We start from the raw sequence: 13,946 nt of genomic DNA on the forward strand, positions 1-13,946 counted from the left end.
CTCTTGAGAATTAAACCACCCAGACTTACTGTCAAGCAGATTCCAACATGTCACATCCCCCCCCCTTTCATTTCCCCTAAATTTAAAGACTATAAGTTGCAAAAAAAAACAATGTTACAAATTGTAGCAGTAAAATAATGAGGGAAACAGAACCAGGTAATGGTGAAGTCCCAGATTTTATTGCCGAAAACAGCACCTCGTTCAATATTTCCTTCCCCTCAAAAGGGCCAGCACTTGGAGAATGTGTACTACCAGGTAAACTTTGAAGTTAGTGAGCCAACAAACACCACTCCAAAGGACTATACTTCTAAAGCAGGTATGGAATTAGCATGAATTTGGATTAATTGTCCACTAAATACCGATTATTTAACTTTCCAGGCATCTAAGAGGCCCTTCGCACATTGAAAATACACGAGGAGACCCACACCCAGCAGGGAACTTTCAAATGTTAAAATGGATTCAAATAAATGATGCAGGAACATTAATCTGACTTTATAATGTTTTAAGATTTATCACACATTTTCATGCAATCGCTTTCTAACGAAGTAATCATGTTACAAGGTCAACAATCTATGACCTTTTTCCCCCAGTTGATTTCAGGTTGTCAATATTCATCACCAAATGATTTTGGACTTCAAAATATGAAATGGCTCTGGTTAAAATTCTGTGAAAAGACATTGGAAATCAGAATCATGCGCTATGACTCAGTGCAAAATTAAACAACTGACATTGTTAATTTTGAAAACTGAATCATGTCACATGATGCTGATTTTCCAATACCTTTTCACAGAAGCAGTCTAGTTTACACAGTCTACAACTTGGGATTAGAAACCAAGTCCATAACGGCTTGCCATTTCCACCAACAACCTCACTTTTGCCAATACCAATGGAATCTTCATTGCTTCAAGGTGAAATGGTCATGTGGATTACAGTGCATAGATTGAATAAAACATCAACAAGTGCTGATACTAAACAACTTAAGTAAAATGCGGGCCAATACCCTTTATATTTAATTTAGAAAGTTCAGGGAAAGTATTTTCTTGTTCTACAGGGTTCTAAAGCGGTGGCTGGCTATTTGTGAGAAGCTGAACTGAAGTTGAACAAGGAAAAGAAAAATACCAACATTATTTTTCTTCAACTCTTTTCAAATACTTTAGTGCAAACGTTTTCCCTTTTGTGCAAATGTTTTCCCTTTTTGAAGAGGAAACACGAGGGAGATATTTTATAGATATTTTAGACCGATTGTGCTGCGAATTAGCAATGACTGCATTTCTTTTAGATCTCGCATTCCATGGTGAAGGCTGGTGTTGATATCCACCATTTACGAACTGGATTGTGTCAGATATTGGAAGTGCCAGCGTTTCCAAGTTATGGTATAAACAAGCCTAGTGTAGTGTAATGAGTGGTTACAATGGAAATCAACAAAGCCAAGTCTTGTGTGCTTACTTGCACATTATTTTAAAACAAAAGAATAATGGAAGCAGAATACTGCAGATACTAAAACTTTAAGCAATAACAGAATGTGCTTGAATACTGGTAGCAACTTCGGAGGGAGAAACAATTAAAATATTGAGTCAAATATGATATCTTCACAACCCCAAGAGTCATATTAGATTTGAAACATCAACCTTTTCTCTTTCCATAGATACTGCCAGATTTGCTGAGTATTTCCAGCACTATTATTTGATGACGACTATCCCAACATGTCTACCATGGAATAAAAGAGAAAATAGGTAACGATCATTTACTTCACCTCCGAGTAGGCCAAAGATGAGAAGACATCATAATTTTCTGGACACACAATGAAGGGAGTTACTACACTGGTGGGAAAAGAGTGAAATGTCTGTTGCGAGTTGTATCACAACAACAAAATGCAAATACTTTAACTTGAATAGTTTTGGAAGGAACAAAAATATTTCAAGCAAATATAAACTCTTTAATGCCAATTTTACAATGTCTAATGCTGAAAGGAATTGACGTACACAAGTAGCTGCAGCCTAAAAGTTAATTTCCTTATTAGAAATTCTATTCAGCCATTATACTTTAAAAAAGTGACTGAATGTGTTGTTTCTCAATTAAGAGATAGAGATGAAGTGTTCCCTGTGCCAAGTAAGAAGAATTGACCACAAATCATACAAACAGCTGTCAATCAGAGTTCAACTTTAAAAGCCATATTTTTTCTGGATAATTATTGGGTTTAAATTCTTAACGTAGAGTATAGTCTTTTTCTCTCCACATCCTCCTCAAACATCCAACTCCCCCCCACCCCCCCCCCCAAACATAAAAAATTAAATAGATTAGTAGGTTACCATTGAACCCTTCATCTACCAATCCGCAACATATCTGAAGTGCCGGCATACTTGATGTTTTAATGTACTTGTTACTTTAACACATTAAAACATATCAGGATTCTTCACAAAATATGACTAGATCTAATGGGTCATGTTTGTGCGGAGTCTGCACGTTCTCCCCGTATATGCGCGAGTTTCCTCCCACAAATCCCAAAGACGAACATAGAACAGTACAGCACAGAAACAGGCCCTTCGGCCCTCGATATTGTGCAGAGCAATGACACCCTACTCAAACCCCACCCTATACTCGTACCCAACAAACCCCCCCCCCTTAACCCTTACTTTTTAAAGGACACCACGGGCAATTTAGCATGGCCAATCCACCTAACCCGCACATCTTTGGACTGTGGGAGGAAACGGAGGAAAACCACGCACACACGGGGAGGAGGTGCAGACTCCGCACAGACAGTGACCCAGCCGGGAATCGAACCTGGGACCCTGGAGATGTGACAGCATTTATGCTAACCACCATGCTACCGCTGCTGAACAGTTAGGTAATTTGGACATTCTGAATTCTTCCGTGCCCGAACAGGCGCCGGAATGTGGCGGACTAGGGGCTTTTCACAGTAACTTCATCATAGTGTTAATGTAAGCCTACTTGTGACAATAAAGATTATTATTAAAGAGACAAAAAAGCCAACTGAGTAAGTTAAGGTAAGACACAGAATGATACAACAGAAGACTGCTATCAATTGTGAACATTTCTACGATTAATAGAAATAAACTATTTAGTTATACTCACTGAAGGTAAGATTGCCAGTTGACCTTATTTGCTCGAACTTCTGCAGCCTTTGCAGCAATAATATTAGTAGGAACTGCAGCATCCACAGCACCTCTGATGTCCATCTTGTTCAATGCTGGATGCTCGAATAATCTAAAGACAAACACAGTTTCACTTATTGAACAATTTTGCCAAAAGATTAATTTGATTCTGCAGACCACCATTCAGTACGGTAACTAATTGCTGACAAAATGTTTCCCTCCCAGTGCTGCAACCTACCCCATCTCATTACTTGAATACAAGCTACAAGAGGGAAAACTAAAATATCAGGGTCAGCATTTGTAAAAGCATTCTATTAAACTATACAAAAACTACCAAAATAGAATCCCTATCCTGCCCTGGATCGCCACTTACATTCAGGCCTCCACGCAACCTCTCCGCTATCCCGCCACGCCAACAGGACATCACTGCTTTACAGGCTTTTTATCACCTCAGTTATCGGACTTCTTGCAAGCCTCATTTGAGGTCTGCATCAAGCAACTCTAACATTAAGAGGTCTCCTCAACTCAGTCTAAATGGCCTATCCTGTATCCGGAGACTGAAATGCCTTGTTCGCGGGCCCCCCGGCACCTCAGCGTCGCAGTTCCAGTGCTAACTACTGGGCGGCATGCCACCCCGGAGGGTGTAAATGTAACCCAGTACCTGAAAATGGAGGGAGGGAGAAAACCAAGGAATTAGAGACGGGTTAACCTATCAGAAAATGCTACAGTCTATTATAAAGGATACAATAATAGGGCACTTAGAAAATACAAAGATGTGTACTGACATGTGTAGCAGACCTGCTGAGATTTTCCAGCATTTTCTCTTTGTCTTCCCTAATCATTTTCTCCTTATTTACTTAGCCTGCAAATTAATATGATGCACTATTTAAAAAGGGTCCAAAGATGTGTCAGGTGAATTGGTCCTGACCAATTCAGAGCGGGGCTACAGAATAGGGTGGGAGAAGTGGGCCTAGGTAGGGTGCACGTTCGGAGGGTTAGTGCATACTCAATGGGCCGAATGGCCTCCTTCTGCACCGTAGGGATTCTATGATAGCAAATGAATTTGAAGCCTGGGCGGTGTTGAGGACCCGGGTTTGAATAATGGCCCTCGGCCACTATTCTGTGTGCAGTTTGCACGTTCTCCCCGTGTCTGTGTGGGTTTCATCCCCATAACCCAAGCATGTGTAGGGTGAGGAAATGAACAAAAAGGGGATGGCAGAAGCATTGTGGGTAGTCAGGCTAAGTCAGGAGCATCATGGTGAGGAGGATGGGTGATCACAGGGGCCTCAGGCAAAATGAATGCGAGGGCAGCCTATTGGGACCAGTAATTGCTAAGATTACCTTATAGGGCTAGGTTAAGGAATGTAAGGGAACCTATAGAAACCCTCCAATTGCCAAGTTACGTTATTTGGTCGTGTGCGTAACCTCATTTTCTTTGTTCTGGGACTCACTCACTCTTGGGACTCTACAAGACCCAAGCAGAGTCAACTTGCAAGATGCGCAATTAAATTAAAGTTGTTACCTACAATCCGACTTGGTATTTTTACTGAGACCAGACTGAAGGCAAAAAGAACTCGAATTCTCAGGGTAGGTGGATTGGCCATGCCAAATTGCCCTTAATTGGAAAAAAATAATTGGGTACTCTAAATTTATTGTTAAAAAAGAATTAAGCCTACTGCTCTAACCTGTCAGAGTTCAAAATTGCACAAGTTCATTTTCTAAAACACCAGCAACTACCCTTCTGGGATGGGCAAATGGGGTCTTGCGAGGTCAAACTGGCTCCAGAACAATACTGGAGGATTGGAACAATGCCAGACAGTCCTCCCAAGGTATGGTTGATAATAAACTAGCCAGTAGCTAGAAGAGATTCTTTTTTACTCCATTCCATACAATTCTGCACACCAGTGTCTGAATAGCAAAGATAGTTCCAAGTTCACTGGTCACCAGGTCTCTTCATCAAGAGTTAGACAGATAGTAGTTATACACCAATCTACTCTAATAATCATTTTCTTTCCCCAAATCAAATGGGGAATCAAAATACTACCACTGCATGCATTGTTTTTATACCTTCCCAAAACTAAGGTTAGGGTTATCCACCATCAGTGTGGTTTTGCTATTATACCACCAATTGTACGGATTAGGGGGGATTTCAGCACCTCTTCTTGACTTGTAGACAATCATTCAAAATGCAAAAAAAAAAAAAATTTCACTCAAATTTGTTCATTTAGTCTTATGAACACACACACTATACAGAAACTATACAGAAATTGCAGCTAGTGGAAATTACTGTCAACTGCAAGACATTCTAAAAATATTTTAGCGAAGGGTGCTTTTTTAATCTACCAAATTCAATACAATGCTCATCTTCTGAAGATTAGGTTAATGGAGTGGTTTCAAGTTTTTTTTTCAAATTAAGTTTTCAAAAACTAGCATATTAGTAATGAGACTCAAAAATGAAACTCCTGTTTAGTTCTTTTGTAATGAACACTTCCAGCTGGAAAAAAAATGAACTTTCACTCCTAACAGTGTCTCAGTGGCAGCAGCCTTTGTTGACAGTCTTCAGGTCTATTTTTCTGCACTCTTAAATAATACTTGGCATTTGGAACACCAGTGCACTAAGAGCACTGCACAACAGAAACAGCACTTGCATGTTATTTAGCACTGTTAACTGAAGTTCAATAAGTTAGTGAAGAACTCATGGGATAAAAACGGGTTTTGTGAAGGAAGGCATTTGTTAATGAATGTGCTGGGGTTCGATGAGTCCAGAAAAGGACTGAGGTGAGCACGGCAAGAAGTCTTACAATACCAGGCTAAAGTCCAACACATCTGTTTCGAATCACTAGCTTTCGAAGCACTGCTCCTGCCTCAGGTGAAGAGGTAGGTTCCAGAAACATTTATATAGATAAAGTCAAAGATGCAAGAAGATACTTGAATGAGAGTCTTTGCAGGAATTAAGTCTTTACAGGTCCCAACAGAGCAACAGGTTAAAGAGGTGTGAATTGTCTCAAGCCAGGACAGTTGGTAGGATTTTGCAAGCCCAGGCCAGATGGTGGGGAGTGAACGTAACACGACATGAATCCATGGTCCTGATTAAATCCGTAATCAAGTGTGCGGACCTTGGCTACACGTTTCTGCTCGGTGGTTCTCTGTTGTCGCGCGTCCTGAAGGCCGCCTTGGAGAACGCTTACCCGAAGATCAGAGGCTGAATGCCCTGGACTGCTGAAGTGTTCCCTGTCTGGAAGGGAACATTCATGCCTGCCGCGCGATGTCCGTTCATCCATTGTCACAGCATCTGCATGGTCTCGCCAATGTATCACGCTTCGGGACATCCTTTCCTGCAGCTTGAGGTAGACAACGTTGGCAGAGTCGCACGAGTATATACCATGTACCATGTACCTGGTGGGTGGTGTTCTCACGTGTAATGGTGGTACCCATGTCGATGATCTGGCACGTCTTGCAGAGATTGCCATGGCAGGTTGTGCGGTGTCGTAGTCACTGTTCTGAAGGCTGGGTAGTTTGCTGCAAACAATGATTTGTTTGAGGATGCACGGTTGTTTGAAGGCAAGTAATGGGGGTGTGGGGATGAATCTTCATTGATGACGTGTTGAAGGCTGCAAAGATGTTGTAGTTTCTCCGCTCCGGGGAAGTACTGGATGACGAAGGGTACTCTGTCGGTTGTGTCCCATGTTTGTCTTCAGGAGGAGGTCAATGTGTTTGTTTTGCTGTGCAGCGTTGGAACGTCAATGAGTCGAGCGCCATACCCTGTTCGTACGAGGCATCTTTCAAGGTCTGCAGATGTCCGTTCGCTCCTCCTCGTCCAAGCAATGCCTGTGTATACAGAGGGCTTGTCCAGAGGGGAGGGCTTCTTTTGTGTTTAGGGTGGAAGCTGGAGAAGTGGAGCATGTGAGGTTATTCGTGGGCTTCGGTAAGCGAAGTACTGAGGTGACTGTCCTTGATGGAGACAAGGCGTGTCCAAGAATGCAGCCTATTCTGGAGAGTAGTCCATGGCGAGTCAGATGATGGGATGGACTTATTGATGTCATCGTGTAGTCGTTAGTGATTCTTTCGCCATGGGTCAAAAAAGAAAAAAAATGTCATCGATGTATCTGGTGTATAACGTCGGTTGAAGATTCTGTGTCGGTGAGGAGGTCGTTGTTCAAACTTGTGTATGAAGATGTTGGCATATTGGAGGTGCACATTTGTCCCCATGGCTGCTCAGTGTGTCTGGATGAAGAACCTGTTGTCAAAGATGAAGACGTGCGATCCAGAATGAAGCGGATGAGTTGCAGGATTACATCTAGAGATTGGCAGTTGTCGGTGTTGAGTATGGAGCTGTTGCAGTAATGCCGTCGTTATGGGGGATGCTGTTGTAGAGTGCCGAGACGTCCATTGTGACGTCGAATGTTCCTGGTTCAACTGATCTACGGGTGATGGGTTCTGTAAGAAGTCCGTCGTATCACGGCAGAAAGCTGGGGCGTTCCTTGTACAATGGGTTAAGATGATCTTGATGTAGCCAGAGAAGTTCTCACACAGGGTCCCAATGCCTGATACGATGACGGTCTGGTGTGTTGGCCTTGTGTATTTGAGAGGCAGCAGAGATCTCCAATATGGGGAGTACGTGGACGAGAGGATGTGTAGGGTGCTCTGAAGGTCTGGATCCAAGGTCTTATATCGGTTGCGTTGGCGGATCTGCAGGTAACTGTAGTGTTCCTGGTTGTTGAGTCGTCGGTACACTTCTTTACAGTAGTCCGTTCTGTTCAGTATGATGGTGGCACCTCCTTTGTCTGCTGGCTTGATGACGAGGTTGCGGTTGGTCTTGAGAGCACAGATGGCGTTGCGTTATGCTGGGTGACGTTCGGGGCTGTCTTGTGAATGCGACTGATGAATCTGGCATTTTTTAGTAAGGTCAATGGGCTGATCTCTGGGTTTGTGTGGACAGGGAAGATCCCGTGGGTCCGACGTGCAGAATATTATTGGAGAATGGCCTATTATTGGGTGGCAAATATTGCTATGGTTAGGAATGGGTCATGGGGGAGTTGTGGGAGCGGGTGGAAGCAGCATCATGCAGAGGTACATGTTTGAGGGCTTTGTTGCTGGCGCCGTTACCATTCTCACCAGCAGGTACTCAATGAGCGCAGTGATGGTCAGCCCTAAGGGTGCGGGGGCAGCACATGGGACTAGAGAGTGCCTCGGTGTGGACAGCGATCTGTAATAACCATTGATATGCCCCTGGGGCTGGATGGGAGGTTTAGGGGTGGCAGCAGGCAGGGATGAGTGCTTTTGGTGACTTGTTTATAGCGGCAAATCTGGAGGACGTGTACGAGTTTTCCAAAAGGGAATGCCTTTAGGTTACCTGCAGGTTCAGGACTTTGTAAGGAGAGAGGTGCTGTCCTTTCCTGTGCTGCCTCTGCTGGGGTTGCAGGAAAAGGTGCTGTCGAAGGACAAAAATAGGAGGGGAAGGTGTTCGATGTCTGTAAGGAGCTGATATCGGGGGGGGTGCCTGGTAGGGATATTAAGTGCATATGGGAGAAGCTGGGAGGGGAGGGGCTAAGACGTGGGCGGAGATCTTGCGGAGGATGAACGCATCATGTGCAAGGTTAAACTTCATCCAGTTAAGGTGGTGCATACGGCTCCTATGTCGCTGGCATAGTAAATAGGTTCTTTGCTGGGATAAAGGATAGGTGTGGGCAGGGAGGGAGGGAGTGAATCAGGTCCACATGCTCTAGGCCTGTCCGAGATTGTGGGAGTTTCTGGGAGAGGTTCTCAGAAGTGATGTCCGAGGTGCTGGGTGTGAAGGTGGTTTCCGAGTCCAGGAGTCCAGGGCGTTGAGAGAGGCCGATGTGTTTGGCCTTTGCCACCCCGCTAGTCCGGAGACGGATTTTTAACAAGGGTGGTGGGACTTGGGAGCTGCCAAAAGTGCGAGTGTGGGTGAGCAGCCTGACAGAATTCCTGAGGCTGGAGGTCAAGTTCACATTGACAGGGACAACAGAGGGGTTCACCTGAAAGTGGAAGCCATTTATGATTTCTTAGAGGAGGTTTGAAGGGTCAGCAAGGGGGTTGGGTCAAATGAGGAAGGTGGGGTGGTGTCAGGAGAGCAGGTGGGGTGTGGTTGTTTATTGTATTTGTGTGGTCTTCTGATTCTTTTTGTATTTGTGAAAATGCTTTGAATAAAATATTTAAGAAAGGTTTGTGGGTTCATGTCTCACTCCAGAACTTCAGCATAAAATTCAAAGTTGGCGTAGCAGTGCAGTAGAGAGTGGGTTATGCTATTGGAGGCATCATGTTTTGGAAGGACATTAAACAAACAGCCCTTACCCTCACGGTGATGCAAGAGACCCCACAGCAATATTTCAACCCTCACGGTGATGTAAGAGACCCCACAGCAATATTTCAAATAAAAATTGGGCATGTATCAAAGTCCTCACCAATATTAATCCATCTATCTACATCACTGAACAGATTACCTGGTTATCACATTTGTTGTTTGAGGGAGGAAAAAAAACCGGCAAGAAATAAAAAAGGCAGGCAGATGGGAGTACAGATATTTACATGCAATTCTTAATCCTCCTGTTGTGGCCGGGCCACCACTTTGGTCAGCGCTCCTTTATTGCAATTCCTAGTTGGCCCAGGTGCGTATTTACAGATATCAATCTACTGTTTTGGTCCCTTGTCCCTCTCGTTTTCCTTGCGTGCCCCCCCTTCCTTTATTTCAGGGGCTAGTTTAGCAGTGGGCTAAACAGCTGGCATGTAATGCAGAACAAGGCCAGCAGTGCGGGTTCAATCCTGTACCGGCCTCCCCGAACAGGCGCCGGAGTGTGAGGACTAGGGGCTTTTCACAGTAACTTCATTGAAGCCTACTTGTGACAATAAGCGGTTATTATTTTATTTTTTGTCATCCCACCCCTCCCCCCTACTCTATTGGCTGCTAGCTACAAGATTGTGGAACAAATTGATGAACAGCTTCCACATTTTGTGGAAGCCCTCTTCCAACCCCCTGATGGCAAATATTATTCTCTCCAGTTTGAGAAATTCTTCCAGGTTAGACAGGCAGTCTTCAGCCGTGGGTGATGCTGCCGATTGGCAGCCGATCAGGGAGGCAAAGATTAGGGTGTCACCCCCAACCCCAATGAAGAGTTCTGGCTGGTCGGAGACTCTGAAGACAGCCACTTTTGGGCATGGCTGCATCCTCACTCCCACATCCCCAAATGTGAGCTCAAAAAAGGTAATCCATACCCAGCAAGTCTGGGCAGGCCTCAAACATGTGGGTGCAGTGTGACCGGGCCCCCCCGGCACCGTTCTCGTTATCCTCCAACTCAAGAGAACCTACTCATTCAGGTTCTGGTTAGGTGCGCTCTGTGCATCACCTTTAGTTACATTTGGCAAGCCTGCACATGTGGAAGTGAAATTCACCCTATGCAGTGCTCCCATCCAGAGTCCTCCCCCTATTCCCGTGCCTAGTCCTCCTTTTCATTATTGCCTTGTCTCATCCAAAGGAAGCGTACCTCCTCCAACAGTCATCCTACAGGTCTTCAGTTTCCCTTCCCTAGGTCACCCATGTCCAGCAATTCTTTGACTAATGATGTCCTGGTATCAGAGGGGTACATTGTCGCTTCCTTATGGAGAAGGGTTTTGACCTGTATATGCATTGGCTTGTTTATTTTTTTGGCAATTGTAGCCTCTCCTAGAAGTTCCTCCAAGATCGCTACTCTGTTGTCCGTGGTGCATCCCTAACCGCAAATGGACTCTACATTTTTTGTTGACTTATACGATCTGGTTCACTACTGGTTTTATTGCTTTCCCAGCTCATGTTTGTGCATGAATACCTCTGCTTCTGCAGGTAGAGTGAAATTGTACTCCCTGCCCTGAAACATCACCCAGGGCTTAGCAGAGTACAACATCCCAGACAGCACATGTTCTTACAAAGGGCGGCTTTGGCCACGTTAAATTCCACCTGCGCTTACCCCAAAACCTGCTACACCCGGATAGTGTCCCTCCCATTTACAGGACCTTGTATGTCTTACCCAGTTCAGGGCCTTTTCTCGATCTTGGTTCTGGGTTCGCAATGGTGGCCTGTTGGTTACTCCCTGGGCTTGGGCTTTAGCCAGATTCACGTGTGGGCTCTGTCCATTCTGGGGGTTTGGGCAAGATTTTCTCTCCAACCAGTTTGCCCAGCACCTGGGCCATGTACTCAGTGTTCGTGTTGCTTCAGTAGGCCGCTAATGCAGAGGTTTTGGTGGCACAATCAATGTTCTTGGTCCTTGACCTTCCCCCTTAATGTCCCTTGCACTGCCACCAACCTTGATATCTATGTCTCCTTGAGGCAATCAGATTGTTCTGGTCAGTCACGTCCGTCTCCAGCTCTCTGATCGTTGCCTCCTGCGTCTCTTAGATGACACTGTCTTTTCATACGTTGATTGTAGGGTGACCAGCATCTCCGCTACTGCCACTTGCACTGTCACCATCATTTCAAGTTTTATCTCAGCGTCCTAGAGTTCTTGCTTTAGCAATTCCCAACACTTGTTCAACATGGGGTAGCCCAGCATATGTTCTGGCAGTCCATCCCGTTGGGTGTGGCCAGGACCTCATCGCCCTCTGTGTTCGGCATCAGTCTTCCTCTCCCAGCTTTTACTGTCGCTGCTATCTCTTCAGCTCCTCAGGTCGCTATGCCTGGCATGTTTCGTTCGTCGTAGTGGTGAAGGAGGAGGATGGGTTTAGTGGGCTTTTTGGGTTACAAGTCCCAAATTTGGAGTTTGCAGGAAGAGACCCACCTTTGGTGCATCCACTCAGCACATCCCTGAAAACAGAACAGTGACTACACTTGTATGTTGGAATGAAAGATGCCACATAAGTATAAATCTTTATGAGCCACTATTTAGTTCAACACTCTCCGGTCTTTTTTAACCAAAGTTTGGAACTCTGGCATGAATTTAAAGGAACATCACATATTAATGCACTATGTTTTGCCCAGCAGTGGTCTGACTTCTGAGATTATTGATATTCATTTTGACTCATCCCTACCCATGACTGGACATGTTTACCCCTTTGCCATGACCTGCCCTCCTAGAGATGCTCATTATGGGTTGAGCTTGCTTTCTTCTGCAGTCCTGAAGCAGCTATCACCTTTAGTTGAGCTGATAATGATGAATGCTCCCCTTGCTCTACAAGATCGCTGGTACACCCATGATTCTGAAGTCCAGTTAACATTAATATTGCACACCACTTTTGCAAATAACCAATAACTAGTAGACAAGACAGTAACATACACAAGAAAAAATGCTGATTTTCATCTCACCGTTTTGCCAACAAATGCACAAAAAGGTTAAAGTATGCAAGTACACAAATAGCAAGAACACATATCCACCCAAGTTCTAACTGGTCATCTTTGGATTTGCAACACATTGTGAGTGGCTACGAGACAAGTTGTTCAGGCCACAGTTGAAGTGCTGTATGCATCTTAAGCATCCAGTTACAAGGTTAGAGCTCTCAAAAGGGATACCAGGAGAGATTTTAGCTGTTATGGAAAGGCTGGAAATGGACAAATTAAATTTTACCTAATTCAACTGGTTTTGTTGGTGGACTACAGTAAATCCTGAAACACTTCTCGTATGAGTATTACAGTACTGAGACCATTTCCCCGTGCAAAATAGGATCAGTCTTTCTTCAAAGAATTAAAGACATCGGTGACCTTATGCAGAAATGAGGCAGGAACTGTTTGTCAAACACCACTCGGGGATCAGATCAACATGAAGGTGGGTTTGAGCGAGTTCAGGAGCCCCGTGGATACCAGTCTGGACTGGTGCTGCCCAGGGGAGGTGGATGGGGCCGGGGCCGGGGCCTGGTGGGTATAGGCACTGACAAGGCCCGGGGGGGGGGGGGGGGGGGGGGGGGAAGGAGATGATTAACAATAACAGTGGGGGAAATGGAGACAGGCCCACACGGTGTGTCGGTAATTCACACGGAGTCACACTGAGCGGCCGATGGCCGCTTCATCACCGCCATCAGGGTCGGGGTCCACTTTGAGGGCGGGGACGCCCTCAACATGGCCGCGACTCCGGTTAATGGTGGTCCTGTGCTACCCTCCCGTTTTCCCCGGGGCTCAACGGGGCGCTGACCCCTCCCGTTTCCCGGGGCTCGGGCGGTGATCCGTTCGGTTTTCCCGGGGCTCGAGCGGGCGGCGGCGGTGACCCCCTCCCCCCGCCGGGGCTCGAGCGGGGGGCCGGGGCTCGAGCGGGGGGCCGGGGCTCGAGCGGGGGGCGGCGGCGGAGACCCCCTCCCTCCCGGGGCGCGAGCGGGCGGCGACAGCGGCGACCCCCTCCCCCCGGGGCGCGAGCGGGCGGCGATCCCCTCACCTGAGAACCTGCGCAGCGGACCCGTCACCTCTGGAACACTCCAAACACGCGCTGTCATGTGAGTGCTCATGTGATCCTGCTGCTCTTAAAGGGACAGGCGCACGGTGAACCGAGACTGGTTCTGTCAAGGCTGAAACCCAGCCCACCAGCATTTCACAAGTCATCGGCCCGCTTACAGAGCCACTCTCCAATGTTTACTGATAGGGATACCACATTTCATCCAATCCAAAACCCATATCGTTAGAAATGGAGCTGGGAGCCGATAATTGAATAAAACATTCTCCCTTCATAGAAATATGTCTCCTCTATAACCAAACTATCCTTGTGAAGGCATCCCATTGTTCACTTTATTATTTTGCCCAGCGAGGTTTGATTCCAATTCACCTGAGCCAGATCCCATTTTAACTCACTGAACTCAGCCCTCGTCCAGCCAATATTCAGTGCTAGAGTATCCAAAACCTTCTAAGGAAAATAATTCAAAAAA

General features: G+C 45.7%; 1 protein-coding gene across 4 annotated transcripts in view; it reads right to left on the bottom strand.

Annotated features, from left to right (window-relative positions):
- Window positions 1-13,594, bottom strand: part of atp6v1h (ATPase H+ transporting V1 subunit H) — a 141,926-nt gene extending 128,332 nt beyond the window's left edge. For 3 of the 4 annotated variants that reach the window (XM_038809353.1, XM_038809352.1, XM_038809351.1), the window contains exons 1-2: window positions 13,463-13,594; window positions 3,094-3,225 (exon numbers count right to left, since the gene is read on the bottom strand). In XM_038809353.1, coding sequence (XP_038665281.1) covers window positions 3,094-3,197 — 104 coding nt within the window. In that variant the 5' untranslated portion in view covers window positions 3,198-3,225; window positions 13,463-13,594. Of the gene's footprint in view, window positions 1-3,093; window positions 3,226-12,664; window positions 12,686-13,462 lie in introns of those variants that run through there. The other variant, XM_038809354.1, reaches the window with a different exon arrangement.
- Between the last annotated feature and the right edge of the window lie 352 nt (window positions 13,595-13,946).

Source organism: Scyliorhinus canicula, chromosome 10 (assembly GCF_902713615.1).
Source record: "Scyliorhinus canicula chromosome 10, sScyCan1.1, whole genome shotgun sequence".
In the NCBI taxonomy this organism is placed as follows: Eukaryota; Metazoa; Chordata; class Chondrichthyes; order Carcharhiniformes; family Scyliorhinidae; genus Scyliorhinus; species Scyliorhinus canicula.